Source organism: Parasteatoda tepidariorum, chromosome 11, assembly GCF_982258835.1.
Source record: "Parasteatoda tepidariorum strain Cologne lab strain chromosome 11, Ptep-v5.0, whole genome shotgun sequence".
NCBI classification, from domain to species: Eukaryota; Metazoa; Arthropoda; class Arachnida; order Araneae; family Theridiidae; genus Parasteatoda; species Parasteatoda tepidariorum.
The window spans coordinates 60,345,241-60,362,615 of record NC_141765.1 but is presented as its reverse complement, the minus strand read 5'-3'; the positions used below and the strand labels follow the sequence as shown (position 1 = coordinate 60,362,615).

At 31.1% G+C, this 17,375-nt stretch overlaps 1 protein-coding gene across 1 annotated transcript; it reads right to left on the bottom strand.

The window, feature by feature from the left end:
- Nucleotides 1–7,641: 7,641 nt before the first annotated feature.
- On the bottom strand, nucleotides 7,642–10,233 carry LOC107446672 (BBSome complex member BBS4). The gene has a single exon (XM_016061383.4). It carries the CDS (start codon nucleotides 10,073–10,075, stop codon nucleotides 8,600–8,602), a length of 1,476 nt encoding a protein of 491 aa, XP_015916869.3. The 5' UTR covers nucleotides 10,076–10,233; the 3' UTR covers nucleotides 7,642–8,599.
- Between the last annotated feature and the right edge of the window lie 7,142 nt (nucleotides 10,234–17,375).

The window sequence follows — 17,375 nt, the reverse complement described above, 5'->3', positions numbered from 1 at the left end:
GTGGTTTTTAAGGAAAAGGATAAATATAAATCATTGGAATACTTGGGAAAAAGAAGGCTTTTTGTATCTTTAAGAAAATACATTATAAGAATGCGTATGCTCCATAATTAAACAAGCTCTTTTTTAATAATAAACAAGCTTTTCCATACATGAGGTGCATATTATTTTTTTTTATATTCTTCAAATAAAGATAATTATTTAATGAAAAAATTACTGTTATTGCCATTTTAACGAGACTTTTTTTCAGAAACTAAACTGTTGTAATGGTTGGTTATAAACTACATATTGTAGCCTTAATATTATTTTGTTACCATTTTACTTTGATTGTAAGAAAGAAATATAATATAAGTATAATGTAAGTGATACATATAGTAAAAGACTTTTAAAAATAGTAATTAATTAATAATTTTTTTTAAAAAAGGAAGAAAATGACAGTCTGAAATAAAAGAAAAAATATGGGAGAAAAATTACAAAATTTCGTGCCCGAGACCGTGGGGATGGAAACGTGTTCCATAAATCGAAGAAAGTTTTATAAATATTAATTAAATGTAATTTAAAAGCAAACATGTAATTCAAAGCAAACATGTCTTTATAAATTAAAAAAATTGTTTTCTCCAATCTGTCGTAAGTATAAGGATTATTGAAACCTATACTTAAAGCATCAGAATATAATAAAAATTGCGAGTGACTAATACTTCTGCGGCTTAGAGTACAAAAAAATAATGTCCACAACAGATGGTATGATCCATAATCCAACCATTCAAAGAAAACAGAAGAAAAAAGAAATCGAACTTTTGCAAGCAGTTTAACTCAAAATCTATCTATTAATAAATATAAAGGAAAACATTTCTCGGTAGTTGGCGCTATTTGCTGAACGTAATGAATGTTACGTAATGTACATAAAATTATTTACTTATTGCAATTATTTTTCAGGAAATTTAAAAAAAAAATTCCCAATAACATTTGATATTTTAACATTCGTTGTTTTTTTTTATTACATATTAATTTTAATAATAACACATTAACGAGTATTTAATTATACAATATTCCCTTTCTTTGTTTCCAAAAAATCAATGCGCATATTGAATGTTTTGTCACAAAACAGTAATAATAAAAGCAACAAAATATTATAAATTCTTATTTATAACCTTATAAGGAGCAAATGTCCCTCTCGATTTACATATACAGAGATGCCAACTTGCTCTGCTTAATGAGAATTTTTTTCTAATGGTAGCAAAATACACGTTTTAATGTTCGATTCTGGGTTTTTATAAATTTGATATAAAATTATTTTTTCCGTGATATTTGATGTAAAATTATTTTGTGAAATTTTCGCTTGCTTCAAGATATTTCGCATAAGAACGCGTACCCCCGCTAAACAGTTCCTGCCTCCCTGGGGGTTCGCTTACCACACTTTGGGAAACACTAACTTAAACAGTTGAATCAACTGTAAATGTGAAAGCCCAGAAGCTGTAACGATCCGATCAAAATAGATATAAAAAAAATTGACGTTGTGAAGACGGTGATCATTTTAATCCAGTTTTAGTAGTAGTTCATTTAACATCATTTTAGTATTAAGCATAATTTTTGGTCGTTACAGATACATCTTAATTTATTAGATGTAATAAAGGGATATTATCCCAGGGAATGAATAAAATCATTTTAGGTGAAATTGATTTATTAAGTAAATATTAAATTGAATTATGGCCACATTCAAAAATATAAAAATAAAGAAGTAAAATAAAGTTAAATATAATAATAAAAATAGTATAATAAAAATAAAATTCCTTAAAAGGATAAAAAAAAATCATTCTCTTCATATCAAGAATTTCTGCTAAGATTTTTGTAACCGTCAATCCCTCATAATCAATATTAAAATAAAAAATAATTTGGTGAAAGCGAATAGCCAAAAAGACGGTGAGAATTAGTATAACCATGCAACTGAAACATTTTTGTGATAAGAAATAAAGAGTTGTAAATAGATTTTTTTTTCCGATTTTGTGGCGACAGTGAATTAATGAATCTTACATTAGTATTGAAATAAAAAGTTGGGAGTTACATTGATTGTATATTTGTATAGATATACATTGATAAAATATTTAATATTAGTTTTTTATAAATTGTAATAAAAATTAGATAATAGGAAAATTCAGATAAGAATGATTAAAAAAATAAGTTTAAGAAATTTTAAAAGCACAAACGTATATAAATAATAACATCATTTATATATAAAAATAGAGGTATACCTCAATTTTTTCGTAAAGGTTGTTCCGTTCAAGAATAAAATTTACAAAACTCGCTTTTTGTGCTATACATGAATCATTAAAATAACTTTTAACTTTTTTCATGAAAGGAGGGAGGAAAGAGAGACTACTTTATAAATAAATTTTTTTTTTTTTATAGTGAAGTAGTTCGATATATTTGATTTCAATGAGTTAAAAAATGTATAGAACTATTAATTACAGTAACTGATGCCACCATCTATTGAGGCTTATAGAAAGTAAATGCTCATGATTTACTTTCATAACAAAAAATGGAACTTATATAGGCGCTTTTAGAAAATGCATACTTTTGAAAATATGCATCTAAGAGTATTGAGTTCAAATATTATTTATTTACATTTCAAATGAAGAAATTAAGAAGTTTGAGTTCTTAATTGCTATGATGAGAATGGGAAAATGTCGCAAAAATTGTCATGACGCTAGATGTGGGAGGAGGCGAAAAGGTCCAGATGTGTAACAATACAGCATCGCTTTTTTTTAAAATTTCGAGTGGTTTATCTTCTATATCAGGGGTTTCCAACTGGCGCCCCGGGTGCCGCATCCGGTCCGCGAACCCTTTTTTTGTGGCTCGCGAACTAAAATATATTACTTGTCATTTTTTTGCACACAATTTTCGTAAAAAATCTATATGGGTTTAAAATACTTTTCTTGTTAATAAAAACCTAATTTATTCGTTTCTGTGAAATTTAACATACCAACTGTGCAAAAAATTTTTTTTCTCAAGTTTTGCATCCAAGAAAATATTTATTCAAATACAAAAATAATAGTGTATGTTGCTCTTTTTTATAAATATAATTTAGCATGTGCGTATCAGAAATTTTCTCGAAGAAATTATCCGATTTAACTTTTTGAAACCCCTCATTTTCGACTAAAATATTTTCACACACATTTGTATATTTTAAATTTAAAATGTAACTATCCATTCTCTGGTGGTTGCAGCAGACAAACCTCAATTTTCTTATTGGATATTTTGTGCGCTACTATGTAAGTTTTAATACCAACCTTTTTAAAGTTATATATCTTAACAATTAGATATCTGTTGCACATTAATTGTTTATTACATAGGTGCACATTAAAGTTATTGTAGCCCGAATTTTTAGTATATATTTAATATTTTTAAAAATATTATTAATAATAATTAAATTTTTTAAAAAATCTATTTCTTATTTTAATTTGTAATGCAATACTTTTGTTCTGTACAACTTGATAAAAATCTGACAGTAATATTTAATGTTCCTTCAAACATAAAAGAATCCTACATAAAATTATGATAAAGTTGCGGCCCGCCATTTAATTTGTGGTTTTAATTGCGGCCCCCGGCCTCATGTAAGTTGGAAATCCCTGCTCTATATTATGTCTCTGATTTTCACTGCCTGTCTAAATTCATCTTCCGAAAAAATATAATGAAATAAATTCATTTGTGAAGTAGTGTAGTGCTGCCATCTGTTAACGAATGAGATAATTGATTTTAGAACTGGAGTAATGGAGTGAGGGAATTTTTTTTTGGTTGCAAATAAAATTTTAGAAAAAATATTTATAAAAGTGTTACAATGCAAATTTATAAAACTGTAGACAACTGACAATATTTTCTTTTTTTTATGGCTTTTAGCTTATTGTAGTAGTCGGTAGCTTGTTGAGATAAGTATCATCATAGAATATATTTTATTCAGTTAATATACATAAAAGAAATTGCAATAATTTAAGTAAAAAATTACAGTTCTTTTAATGTTTTATGGAAATTATATTGTTTTCATATTTTAAAAAAGTAAGAAAAACTAATCTAAAAAATAAATTTTGATATAATGAAGTGATTTAATTTATTTATCGATGCAATAAACTTTTGTTTCCCCATGTATACAACATCTTAAAAATAGGAACATTTTTACCTGACGCTAATGCAAGTTTTTTTTACTTGAAAAATAATTAAATCATATTTACGAAATTTGATAAAAAGAAGAAAAAAAACTCCAATATAACACTTTCACAGAAACTAAAATTCAAAACAGTTTTTTGTGACACTATTACAGATATATGTATTAAATACTTGTACTTTATTTATCATGTAAATTTTTTTATTGATTTATTTCGTAATGTACATCATCATATATAGAAATGGGCTATTCTACAGTTAAAGTTAAGTAGGATGTGAATACAAAGTTTTCATTGTTTATTTTATGTAATTAAAACGTTATTTATAAATAAAGGTTATTTCTTACTGATATACATATATATATGTCAGAAGGAGATAACCCCCAAACTTATAACTACGCCACTGCCAGTAGGGTAAATAAACTTAGGTGTGTGTGTGTGTGCCACCCCGGCAAAATTTATAAGTGGCCTGTATCTTAGATTTACCACAAAAAATTAAAATCTGGTTAGCCACTCATATCTATAAGAAATATTGTTTTTCCTGTATATGTTATACACAATATATTAAGAGGAAACACACATTCACTGTGCTCTTGTGTGAGCTATATTAAACTAACTATACTAGTTTTAAATACTGGAAAATAATAAGGAAGAGCTTCAAATAATGTTATAGTAAATGAAATAGTATAGTATAGCTGTACTATCATCTTCAAATATCCCATAGATTGCACTTTGAGATGTCAGAATGTTTTAAAAGACAAAAATAAGAAATAAAATTCCCAGCATTTTCCCAGTTTGTAAGGAAACATTCAAAATTCCTTGCATTTTCCTTGTTATTTTAGATGATTTTTAAATTTCCTGCATTTTCCAGGTTTTCCTTGTGGAGTAGCAACACGGATAAATGAAATAAAAACACTGTAGTGCAGTAGCAATAATAATCAGTAAATTTAATTTATGAGAATGAAAATCATGATTTTGGAGAAAAGGCGCAATTTAGAAAGGGTACTAAATCTAAACATTGTAAGCAACTACGGTGAAATGAAATTTATCTTAATACCAGAAAATAACTGAACTTTGAAGGTAAGGTAACGTCACCTTCGAATGAGGCGTATCAAGCTAATGAGGCGAATCGTAAGCTCAAAATTAGGTCATTTGTTATAGACGATGTGGTTCTAAAATAAAATATATTATAAAGTAGCTGCTTTGGCTCATGGGATAGAGCATCAAATCCCAGCGGTGACTGGTTGATATGAATTCTGCTCCTGGCTTGCACCTACTACAGTGCTGACATAAAATATCACCCATGGTAGACGGATCATGGGTTAGAAACCCCTTGCCGACAGGCTAGCCATGGGAGGTTTTCATAGTTTTCCTTTACATGCAATGCAAATGTGGGTTGTTTCCACCAAAAGTCCTCCACAAAACCTAGTTTGTCCCAATGCTTGATCTATAATTTCCTTTGCTTTCTTGGTTGGGTTCAAAATTACAAGGCTACAGAGTTGAATATTGATAGTTGTAAAATCAGAATTGGATTGGCTCTTCAATGCTGGTTATAAAATATATTATAATGAGTTATTTTCTTGTATTATAACTCAATATTATAATTATAATATTTTATACCATATCTTAAAATAATTATACTTAAAGTTCAGTTAGGGGCTATTACTATTTATAAAGGGAATCAAAAAATTATTTCATAAAGAAAAAAATGTTTTTATTTTAACTCTCTAGGGTAATTTTTAATGGGGTGCATCATCCGTGACACAGGAATGCTATATATGCCACTGATCATGCCCGATTTTTACAATTAAACTGCAATATTAGCTCACCATCAAATGCACATAAATAAAATCTATTGTTTTAATCATGTCACATGTTCTAAAATACTTTCTTCAACAATGAAAAAATTCATAGGCATTTTCATAATTATGGATGGAGTAAAGTTTTAACTCCAACTTTCCAGTTAGTGTCTGCTCACAGCATTTTGGTCTAAACCACAAATATTCATCATGCAATTATTTGAAATATTAATTAAATCTCTTTAAAAATTAAAAATATTAGCTGCATTATTTTTAAGAATGTTTTCAAAAATAAGTGTGAGAATATTTATTTTAATTTGGAATAATTATCTGAAATAATTTTGCATGCAATGATGGCATGTTAAGATGTTCTTTATTAAAAAAGTTTAAGCTTTTATGATTATATATCTTAAATTTTTATAATATGATAAAAATATTTTTTAACATTTAGCTTGTAAGATAATAATCCATAATTTCAATCTTTTGATAATTTCAAAACATTATTTATAGAACAAAATGCAAGTATGAATCAAGAGCATTTGTTTGAGAAATACAGTCAATGATGTGGAAGGGAAAGCTTGAATCAAGCTCAACCCTAAGGAAAGCTTGAACCCAAATGAATAGGGAAATTCATAGAATAAAAAACATAATTTTTTTTCTTCTTCTTGGAAACAATTGATATTAAATTTTTAAAATTGTTTTAATGATTACAACAATAAAATACTAGCAAGTTTTGAACTTGAACTCCCTCAAAATTTGAAAGAAAAGCATGCAGAGCTGAAAGAATTGGAGATTTTTTTATGATAATTTTATTCATGAACTGCCAACTAGCCCTATGAAAGTGTTGTCATAATTTAATGCAAATTTCTACCCATAATAAAAAGATTATTGAAAATATTGAGCACACTTCCTTTTGAAATATGTTCTGCCAAGAAAAGTTTCTTGTTTTTATTGAGGGTCAGAAGACGTTTGAGGAACAAAATAAGTGTAGACAGACTGGCGAGATTAGGTTTAGTATCTTTCATACGTCACTTATTATGAGGTTTTTAGCAAAATGGCTTTGTCTAACAGAAGAATTTTACTGTAAATTTGTTTTGATTTTTAAATTAGTTTCATCAAATAAATTGTTGCTAAGCTTTAAACATCTTCAAAATCATAAATTGTGTAATTTATGTTGAAAAATTTTCATACTTAAATTGTAATTTATTTATTCCTAAATATCTCCGGCTTAGTAGATTAAAATTTTTTGGAGTCCCCAAAATGAAATACTGGGATATACAAAATCATAATTAATAAACTAATGGCAATTTAATCTTAGAAGTAGTAAATGATCAACAGGAATTAAAAAGTAGTATTCATTGCTTTAGATTTTCATTCCAAAATTATTTTAAAAATTTTAATAAATAATTCTGAACCTTTAAAAATCTAAATTAGAAATTAGTATCACATCGTTCAGTTAACTGATTAGCCATTTGATCACCTTCGATTTTTCACCGGCTGACCAGCAAACATGGAAAAAAATATATTGTTGACGGATCATGAGATCAGACATCTAAATGTGTGAAAAAAACTTTTGAAAAGTAAGAAGTACTTAAAGCTAAAGCAAGTGAAAAGTACAAGCACAAATTAAAAGTATATTTTACAGAAAAATATGAATAACTTACATTGAAATGTATAAAAAAGAAATTAAATTTGACTTCAATTCAAGAATTTTATTTCAATTTTCCTAACCTTAGCAGCCTCACACTTAATTGTCCTAAAAGATTTTTTAAATCAACAATTCTTTTATATCTTAGATCATCATATCCCTTTTTGAACTTTTGATTGTAATTTAAATGCAACTTAAATGACAAAATCAATAAAACAAAATAAGAAATAAAATTAATAAACAGAATATTCAATAAAAAAGCAATAATTAATTCTATTTAAAAAGCTTTGTAGTGGTTATAGTTTGTCTACGGTAAGAAACACCCCCTGCCAGAAAGTCTGCTGCTATGGAAACAAGAATAGCACATTCAGTCTAGGGCTAACACAATAGCCCCAAGAAAAAGATTCCCTTTCTCTCCCCGACCCCAGCCAAAACCTGTCCTAAACAGTGACTCCACTCCCCTACTTGAAATAGTTATACCTCATTATCATAGTCACCCCCTCAGGTTCAGATGAATGGCTAAAGGAGTTCTTACTTTAGACAAACTATAGATATTACTATTGCAAACATTGATGGTGTAGCTGTGTTGCCATCAGTTTAAGGGAAAAATTTTGAGCATAAAATTCTTATAAAAAAAGTAACTATAAGAATGAAAAAAAAAAAAAAAAAAACGGTCTTTCATAACTGGCAACATTACTTTTTCTGCATGAAATCATGCATAAAAAAAAAGTATTAATTGTCAAAATTTGCCAAATACTAGCACTAATATATTTAACTTTTTAGTACTTGTAACAGAATAAAAGTTACTACCATGAATGATTAAATGTGATATCATTTAAAGATTAATAATACATAGTTATTTTATAAGATCCTATAGAAGATCACTTTATTATATTTATTGCACGATTTTCACTTGTAATTGATTGAATAATATAATATCTATTTTAAAGTTTATGTCCCAACACGTGATTATATGTTATGCAAGATTCTAATAAATGAAATTACACTAATACTTCTTTGCTTTCATTAGAATTTGAAGAGTCTTGCCCAGAAATTCCACTGGAGTAGCTTTCATCGATATAAGTATTACTATCATCTTTTCGTGGAAGAAAGTGAAATGGTTTAATTTTTAATAGATCAGCCATATTTTCAGCTAGAAAAGTAACTTGTTTAAGTTTTAATTTTTCATTTTCAAAAGAATATTCACAGCAACGCTTTTTAAAGTCTTGCATCATTTCAATAGATTTTTCTTTCTCATCCATTTCATATAACAACAAGGCATAATTTAATGAAATAGCAGGATCAACTGAATCCAGCTTTAAAGCTTGCTCATAGGCTTGTGAAGAGTTTTTAAAATCTTGTAAATATTTCAGCGATACAGCTAAGAGCATGAAAAGATGACCACTGTGAGAATTAAGATTCATCGCAGCACTTAGAAAATGAAAAGCAGATGCATATTGTTGCATTGTAAGATGAATCAGTCCTAAATTTTGTAGAATTTGCCAACTAAAAGGGGCAAGATAAGTTGCTCTTTTTAAACAGCTAATAGCTGCTACATATTTCTTTTTTCCGAAAAAACACATTCCGATATTATTCCAGAGGGCAGGACTTTCTGGAATTTTAGAAACAGCAATGCGATATTTAGATAGGGCTACTTCATAATCATTATGATTTTGAATAATGCTACCAGCAGCTAATATAGCTGGAACACATGACGGGTCGAAAGCCATGGCTGTACCTAATTTTTCAAATGCTTTTTGATACATACCGCACTGAAGATATAGTAAACCAAGTTTAGAAGCCAATTCAGGATTTTCAGGGGAATTTTCTACTGCTTTACGATAGGTAGATATAGCTGCTTTAATGTCACCTTCGAGAATATGAAGCTGGCCTAGAGCTATAAAAGTGTCATCATGTGGACGGAGTTGCAAAGCTTGTCTGAAATAATCTAAGGCTTGTTTATTGTTCTGAAGTTGCATGTAACAAATTCCAAGATTATGACAAAGTTCCCAGTCTTTACAATTCATTCGTGCTGCTTCTTCATAGACATCAATTGCATTTTTATGCCTTCCAAGAAGAAATAATGAGCGTGCAACTTGCTTCAAGTTTTCAGCTGATGTATTAAGTATGGAGCACGTCTGAAATAATTCTAAAGACTCTTGAATTCTGCCTTCATGACGTAGTATTAAGGCTTGGACGTAAAGGGCATATTCACACATTCCTTGCGTTTCATCTAATTGTTCTTTTATAATAAGTTTGCAAGTTTCATATTCTTTTCGAGTAAAATGTAAATGGATTAACCAATTCCGTCTTTCTAGAGTGGGCAAATCAGGAGCTTTTCGTACCAAACCTTTTTTACTACCATGCAAAGGTTTATCAGTTTCAACAACAACTAGTTTTGTTTGTTCAGCAGAAATATGATCAGATTTATTTACAGCGTTTTCGGAGCTCCGATTTTGAGAAACAGATTCATCCATTTCCGCTAAAAATTCAAATTGTAACAATTCAAAAGTAGTTAAAGATTTAAACTATGCGCACAAGGAAAAACTTAGTAGTAAACCAGATAAACAGTCAACAACTAGATTACCATGGTTACCATCTCATAACAAAAAGCTCAAGTTCTGATGTGAACAAAGTCTTAAGGAGCATTCTCACTGTATGTGATAGCTGCACCTATGGATGTGTTTTCGACACTAGGGAGCGCTGCAAGCTGTATGCCGCTTATACTTGCGGGTTACTGTTTCCGGTGTATTTTAAAGCCATTTGGCTCACAACGTGATCATTGTGTTTGGAGATTCTTGCAAACGTGGTATTTGAATACTCATTACTACACTTAATCTTGCTCCTCGAACAATATGCTAACACTAACGTAAGATGGTGCACAGATTGCACCACGAACAAACAGTAGTAAACAAATGGAAAGAGGCCAAATAAAGACTGCCAAAAAAGCGAGTTATTCAAAATCTAGCAACCATGTCACCTTTTTTAACAATATATCTCTAAGTAACTAAAACAAATTTTCACTTCAAATTCACCAGAATTACATAATAACATTAATATCTTATGAAATACTGCAGATTTAAGCTCAGAAATTATCTAATTTATTTCTTTTATTGAAAACAAAATTATCAGTTTGAAAATATCGCCTCGCAGAATAACAAGTAGTAAACAGCTGCAAACTTTCTAACCGGAACTAGAGCAGGCATACAGCTCGAGATTGTTATTGCTTACATTTCTACTGAAAACACCATCCATAATCGTCCTCAATTTTCAGAATTTTCAATATCAGAATCGCATGCAATTTCCTTGATCACGAAAAAATCGCATCCAGGGTAAATTGCTCTTAATAATTTTTCCTCCCTTGGATGAATTTTAACAAATTTCACTAAAACCTAAAATAGCAAAGCAAAGATAGTTTCAAACTAATGCTTTCTACGAGTTTGAAAGAATTGAGTCTTCGGTGCTGAAACGCATATGAAGCGTGGGTTTGGTATATCCGCTGGAATTCTTATTGAGATTTTGGGACCATTTTCACTACTTGCGATTCGCACAATGGCGTGGCAATTCCCGCATCTCTTATCGAGAAAGTATTGGAACCTGATTTCTGATAAATATTCTCCCGTGAAAAACTCAAAAATTTCTTTTTTTCTTTGACGGTGATCGAATTATTCGCATTTAGTGTGACCGGCTTCATTGTATGGTTTCTAAAACCGGAAGAAATTTAAAAAACTACTGGCGTATCCCTCCACTTACGTTATACAGGATTACGCGGCGATGTGTGAACTAGCTTAATATTCTAGGAAGTTTTATTATTGTGATTTTTATTCAAATGTATGCCAAATAAGAGCCAAGTTTAATAATAAATACCATTCATAAGTGTTTTCTATAATTTATAAATTCTTACAGGTTGTGAGCCTAAAACAAATTTAAGAAAATTGATGTCATAATTTAAATAAAGTGTAAGGCTATAATCATGTACGTGTAAAATATTGCTGATTTTTGTTTTTTGGGTAGCATTACAGCATGCTAGTAAAATGCTTGTCTTCCAAATTCATTTGTTTTTTGTTTTGTTGAAAGTTGAATTGAAACAACGAGCAATATTTTAAGCACTACAAGAAATACTGAGTGACGCGGTTTTCCAAGATTTGGCGTAAAAATCAATCTGAAGTGATAACCCGGAAGTCTTAAGACGAATTTGATCAGCTAGCATCAGCTGTGCTCAGCTTTATATTGTCAACCATCCATAGCCATAGGCTATCGTAACGCTCGAATCCGCCATCTAGTGAGAAAACCTGTTCCATGCCTTTGGCCCTTCTCCCTTCCCACTTCTCTTTTTAGTTGTATTGGAATGTACTACGATATTTTTCCTTTTCTTAATATTTTTCATTAATAAAAATATTTTTTTTTAAAATTTCCATGATGCTTTCTTTTAAAACTATGTTTAATGTAGTTTTCAGTTCCATATAATTTCACAACTTTAAAGATTTTTATCTACGTGAAAAACTAACGTACTTCCTCCTTCTATGACTCTCCACAAGCTAATGGTGAAAATATGTCAAGTGTTATCACAGGTAGAGAGTTCTACTCTACACCACTTGTAGCCAATTTCGATCGCCAATTGAGAGGAAAAGAGAACCTGATTGATGAGTTTTGCGGTGAATATATTTCCCACATCAGGTTCTCATTTTCCCTCGATGAAGATCGGAGGTGCATAAATCGAATGCAGGAAGAATGGCTCTTTCGCATTTCTGAAGTTTAGCAAGGATGAGTCACAAAGGTAAGTATTGGTCCTCGTTAAACTGTGCTACCGTAAAGTGCTCGACTTCGCGCGCAGGTCGTCGGGCTACCGAAGCGGGGGTGTCATCCCCTCCGCAGAGGATCAAAATTGTGATGGTATGTCTTCGGATCATCCTCTGGGATGTTTCCCAGACCGTCGCCAATAGCCCATTGTGCAGCTCTAGCGCGACGTAAATTAACAAACAACAACAAACAACAACAACAACAACACAAAGGTAATGTAATTTTAGAAAACTAAAATTAGCAGCTGATTTCTAAGTTTATATATTTTTATTTTCCCATTCACACTTTATACAAATCATCTTATACAAAATTTCCGTTTTTTAAATTTTTTTTCTTCTCTTTTTTTTATAAATAAGCTTAATAATTGCTTAATAAGCTTAATACATTTTTGAACAAATTAAAAGATTTTATTCGTTCCAATGTCACTGATAAAAATTGTTATACTGCCTTATTAGGTCATACGTGAAAGCGTCTTTTCAGGCGATGCAATTCCTTCTTTCATTCCCGCAGTCTCGGTACCTTTTTACAGACAATTTAAGTTGTTCATCACCAAATAATAAATAAGAATTACTTATCTTAAACTTTTAACACTTGAAACTGGTATGAATTTTTTTAGTTGTTAAGGATTCTAATTTGACATAATTTTATTCGTTATACTTGTATGATTTTATTTGTTGTTGTTGTTGTTCATTTACGTCGCACTAGAGCTGCACAATGGGCTATTGGCGACGGTCTGGGAAACTTCCCTGAGGATGATCCGAAGACATGCCATCACAATTTTGATCCTCTGCAGAGGGGATGGTACCTCCGCTTCGGTAGCCCGACGACCTGCACGCGAAGTCGAGCACTTTACGATAGAGCAGTTTAACTAGGACCAATACCGCACACCCTCGGTCCCTACGCAGACTGATCCAAGTGATCACCCACCCGCACACTGACCGCAGCCAGTGATGCTTGACTTCGGTGATCTGCTGGGAACCGTGTCTTAACGATCAGTCCCCTGCGGGACTGATTTTATTTAGATTATATCAATTTATATGAAATGTAGATGATAATGCTTCACTTTTTTAATTTTTTTTTAATTTGGGAAATCCATTATGGTAGATTTTTTCAGTAAGGCTACCTTGGTAATAGTTCAACAGAGATCATGGAAACTTATTTTCCACCAAAAAAAGTTCAAAAACTCACCACCAAAGGGAAAAGGAACTGAATGCAATATAGTTAAACTAAATAAGCCCTGAAGACATCGGTTTAAAATGTGTAGTTTAATCGTTTTTTGAAGCATGTTTGATTTTGTATATGTAGAACTGCAGTGTTTTACGCATTTTTTGTACACCGCACTCTATGGTACGCCTATTCGAAACGTGACAGCACGCATTCTGCATGCACCGTGTGTGCTGCTCATTGTTTTATTTTCTCCACTGATTATGCAACAACTTTCTCCACTGATTATGCAACAACTTTTTCCCCTCTCAGGTGCGGTTAGGTTAGATTCCGACACTTATTTCGTTTAACAATATTGCATACATCATTTAATCCCTGGCTGTGAGTTTTTGAGCATTTTTGGAGGAAAATAAATTTCCCTTCCCTTCTTAAAACTACTATCAAGTTCGATAATATTTAGTCCAGTAGTTTTCCTCTTATGGTCATTTTAAAGTGGAACTTCAAGTATAACCACCATGCATATTAAAGTTAATTTAAAATTGTTTTCTTCACTTCTGTGTTATACAAATTAGCTTCCTTCTCTTTTAAAACATAATTAATTCTTAATATATATTGTTGGATATATTTATCATTACTTATGCGACATGGATTAATTTAAAAGCTTAAATCATGTCCACGCATTTTTACGGCTGTGTACAAAATGTCATCGGTGAAAACCAATGAATAATTACATGTAGTTATATCCAAAAGTCGAATTTTTTCTTGATTAAATTTTGTAATTTTTCTCTATATATTTATTGTATTTAAATGCTGCTAAATAATGCATTTGTTATAAAATAATGCATTTGTAATAAAATAATGCATGAGTGGTGATTTTCTTTAGCTAAGAATCTTTTGAATATATCAACAAAATTTTTGATAAATTCTCACTTCAAAATTAAACTGTTAAAAATATTGGTGTATGTTTATTGAGGAACTATGATATTGAGCAAATGTTTTGAAAAATTTTTTAAGGTGATAAGTTGAGCCATATTAGCAATGAAGTAGCGTTGAGTTGCACCTGATGGCATGAAATGGAGTTTTCGCATTTCTCTTCGTTTGATTTCCCATGTCCATTCATTTGACTACATAGGCATTTCTTAAGTACTCTCTGGTATCGAATGGTAAATGATGACTTAACGCATACGTTGTATATGGTTCAGTTAAGTTCAACTTGAACGAAAACATGATTCAATTTACCTCTTATCAATGTTTCATCAAACTCGCATAATAATATGTTTCATATTATTAATATTATTGTGTTAATGTCAGAAGATTTGTTTTCCACAAAATTTATGTGTTATTTGTAGGTATTACACAGGTTTTTTTCAGACAGTTGATTAAAATTAATAGTATTTACAGAGTGTTCTGTAATGACTACGTTTAATATGCATTTTTAGAATCCTTACCATTGCATGTCAGTTGCATTTTTAGAAGCCTTGTTTTCAATTAAAAACAAAATGCTTACTTACTAGGGTCACTGACAGACATTTAAGCAAGGAAGATGCAAAATGGTAAATGGCAGATATCGAAATCTGTCGGAACTTTAGTAAAAAAAAGGTGGGATACTAAAACCAGTTTGATGGCCTGATGAAGCTTGGAGATGTTCATAATAATTATTTTTCAACTTCTCCTTGCTTCCTCTGACAATAGATTTTTGCGTTTTAAGTACAGCCTCTTGCACTAATGATTCTTTAGACTTACATAATGTTTTTTCTGACATAAATTTTCAAGCTTTAATGTGCTAAATTTTATTTTAAATTTTTGACAATAATTCTGAATATCCATATTAAGAGAGGATTTTTACGGAACAACTTGCATAATATATTTCGTTATTTATTTTATAGATTGTACATAATATTATTCTTTAAAAAAGTGTACAAATAGCCTTTTATTTAAATTTGGAATCTATCACAATGTTTTAAATACCTACAGGGTTTGTCTGAAAGTAATGTTATTGACATATTTGTGAAGCAAGAGTTGGTCTTAGCGCGGACTACTTGATATTTTTAATAAGGACAGTCAGCTAAGTCAGTTTCAGCATGCGTGCACACTCACTGGATGCGAAAAAAAATCGCATATGCAATTTCGGAAGTGTGAACGAGAATATGAATAGAGTGTTTTTTACGGCTAAATGCTGTTCACCAATTAGGTTTTCACTCGCATCTCCGTTTTTGCATATGCGATTGTTTTGCATGCAGTGTGAATCACACCTGTGACTGCTGGCGAGAGAGAAGGAGAATCTGATTGGCGAAATATATTCTTCTGCTGAAAACTCACCAATCAGGTTCTTCTTCTCTCCCAAAGGTGATCGAAGGTGCGTAAATCGCATATAGTGAGAACGTTTCCACGATTTTTGTGAAACTCATTTTTGTCTCCCAAGTCAAGCAGTGCTTAATGGATTGCCGTCAGTTTTTGAGTGAAAATAAGTCCACTGTCGCAGATTTTCCATTGATAAAAATGGCTTTCGTTGATGACTGTTTATCGAAAATCAAGGACTAATGGTGGTTCAGGGCATTTTTTTCCCTTTGCGATCCAGAAAGTTTTTATTATAAAGTTAAGTCAAGAAAATCCATAAGCAGTGGGTCATCGTACTCTCATCCATCAAGAGATAATAACTTGAAATTTTCATTTTTAAAAATTCAAAGCTGTAGATTAAAAATTTCATAGTTTAAGAGGTAAAAACTATTAAATTTTTAGTGTTTTATATTATTATCGAGACGCCCGGTGACTGAGTAGTAGCGCTTCGCCCTTCCGTGCCACAGGTCCAGGGTTCGATCCTCGGGCCAGGAAAGGTTGACTCAGTCTTTCATCCCTTTAGTGGGTCGATAAATGAGTACTAAGCATGCTTGGGAACTAAACACTAGGGGTTTCGCGTTCGGCTAACCACCTAACCGGAACATCTGCTCCTGCACCCCAGAGCCCAAGGTCAAGAAAACTGAGATGGGCACAGTAGGTCTTGGCCCTGTATGGCATGTCACGCCACTGAGTTTAGTTTATATTATTATCGAAATTTAGTGGGATAGATTTTATCCCACCATCCCTAAAATACTTAAAAACCGGGAGCTGGGTCATTGTTGAAATTCGTGCTAGAAGGCTCTCGACGACCGAAACCAGCAAAAATGTGACATGTGTGATTAATCTCTTGAACGCAGTCTTTCCTTTGAGTTTGAGTTAAATACATGGTACAGATAAACATTTAAAATCGGTCCGACAACGCAAATGGTTTTAAACTACACTATGACTATGTTTATTGCCATTCCGGCTTCCTGTTCGATTCCAATGTGATAGCGGTTCCATGCAGACCTGACATGGCTCTCAAAGGCTTCTTCTTGTTTCTGAGCGTGAAAACTCTCACGTAAAAGACATCGTTCCGGGATAGTTGAAAATTCAAAGAGACTTGTATCAAGTCTCGATGGAACATTACGCAAAAGGCTTATTGTAATGTACTTTGACACCTGTAAATCTCGATGGAAGTGATTTATCGCTCCATTGAGAACCCATTTTGGAACTTTTTAATGTGCTATATTGTTCTAAACAATAAATGTATTTTTATCGATTCAGTGATTTTTTTTGTATACATTTAGAAATTATACTCTGTATTTTTTTTAAATATGTTTAGAAAGGTTCTTTTGGGCGATGTTAAGTATCAAATCAAATCATAATTTTAAGAGATAGACGATGCGTATAAAAACATAACAAACAACATATACAACAGATAATTTTTATTTTATACTTTTTTTTTCACGCATGCGCAATATAAAGTCAAAAAAG

What these genes read in the sequence shown, in the direction of transcription:
- LOC107446672 (XM_016061383.4), bottom strand. Translation starts at nt 10,075, where the DNA reads ATGGATGAATCTGTTTCTCAAAATCGGAGCTCCGAAAACGCTGTAAAT.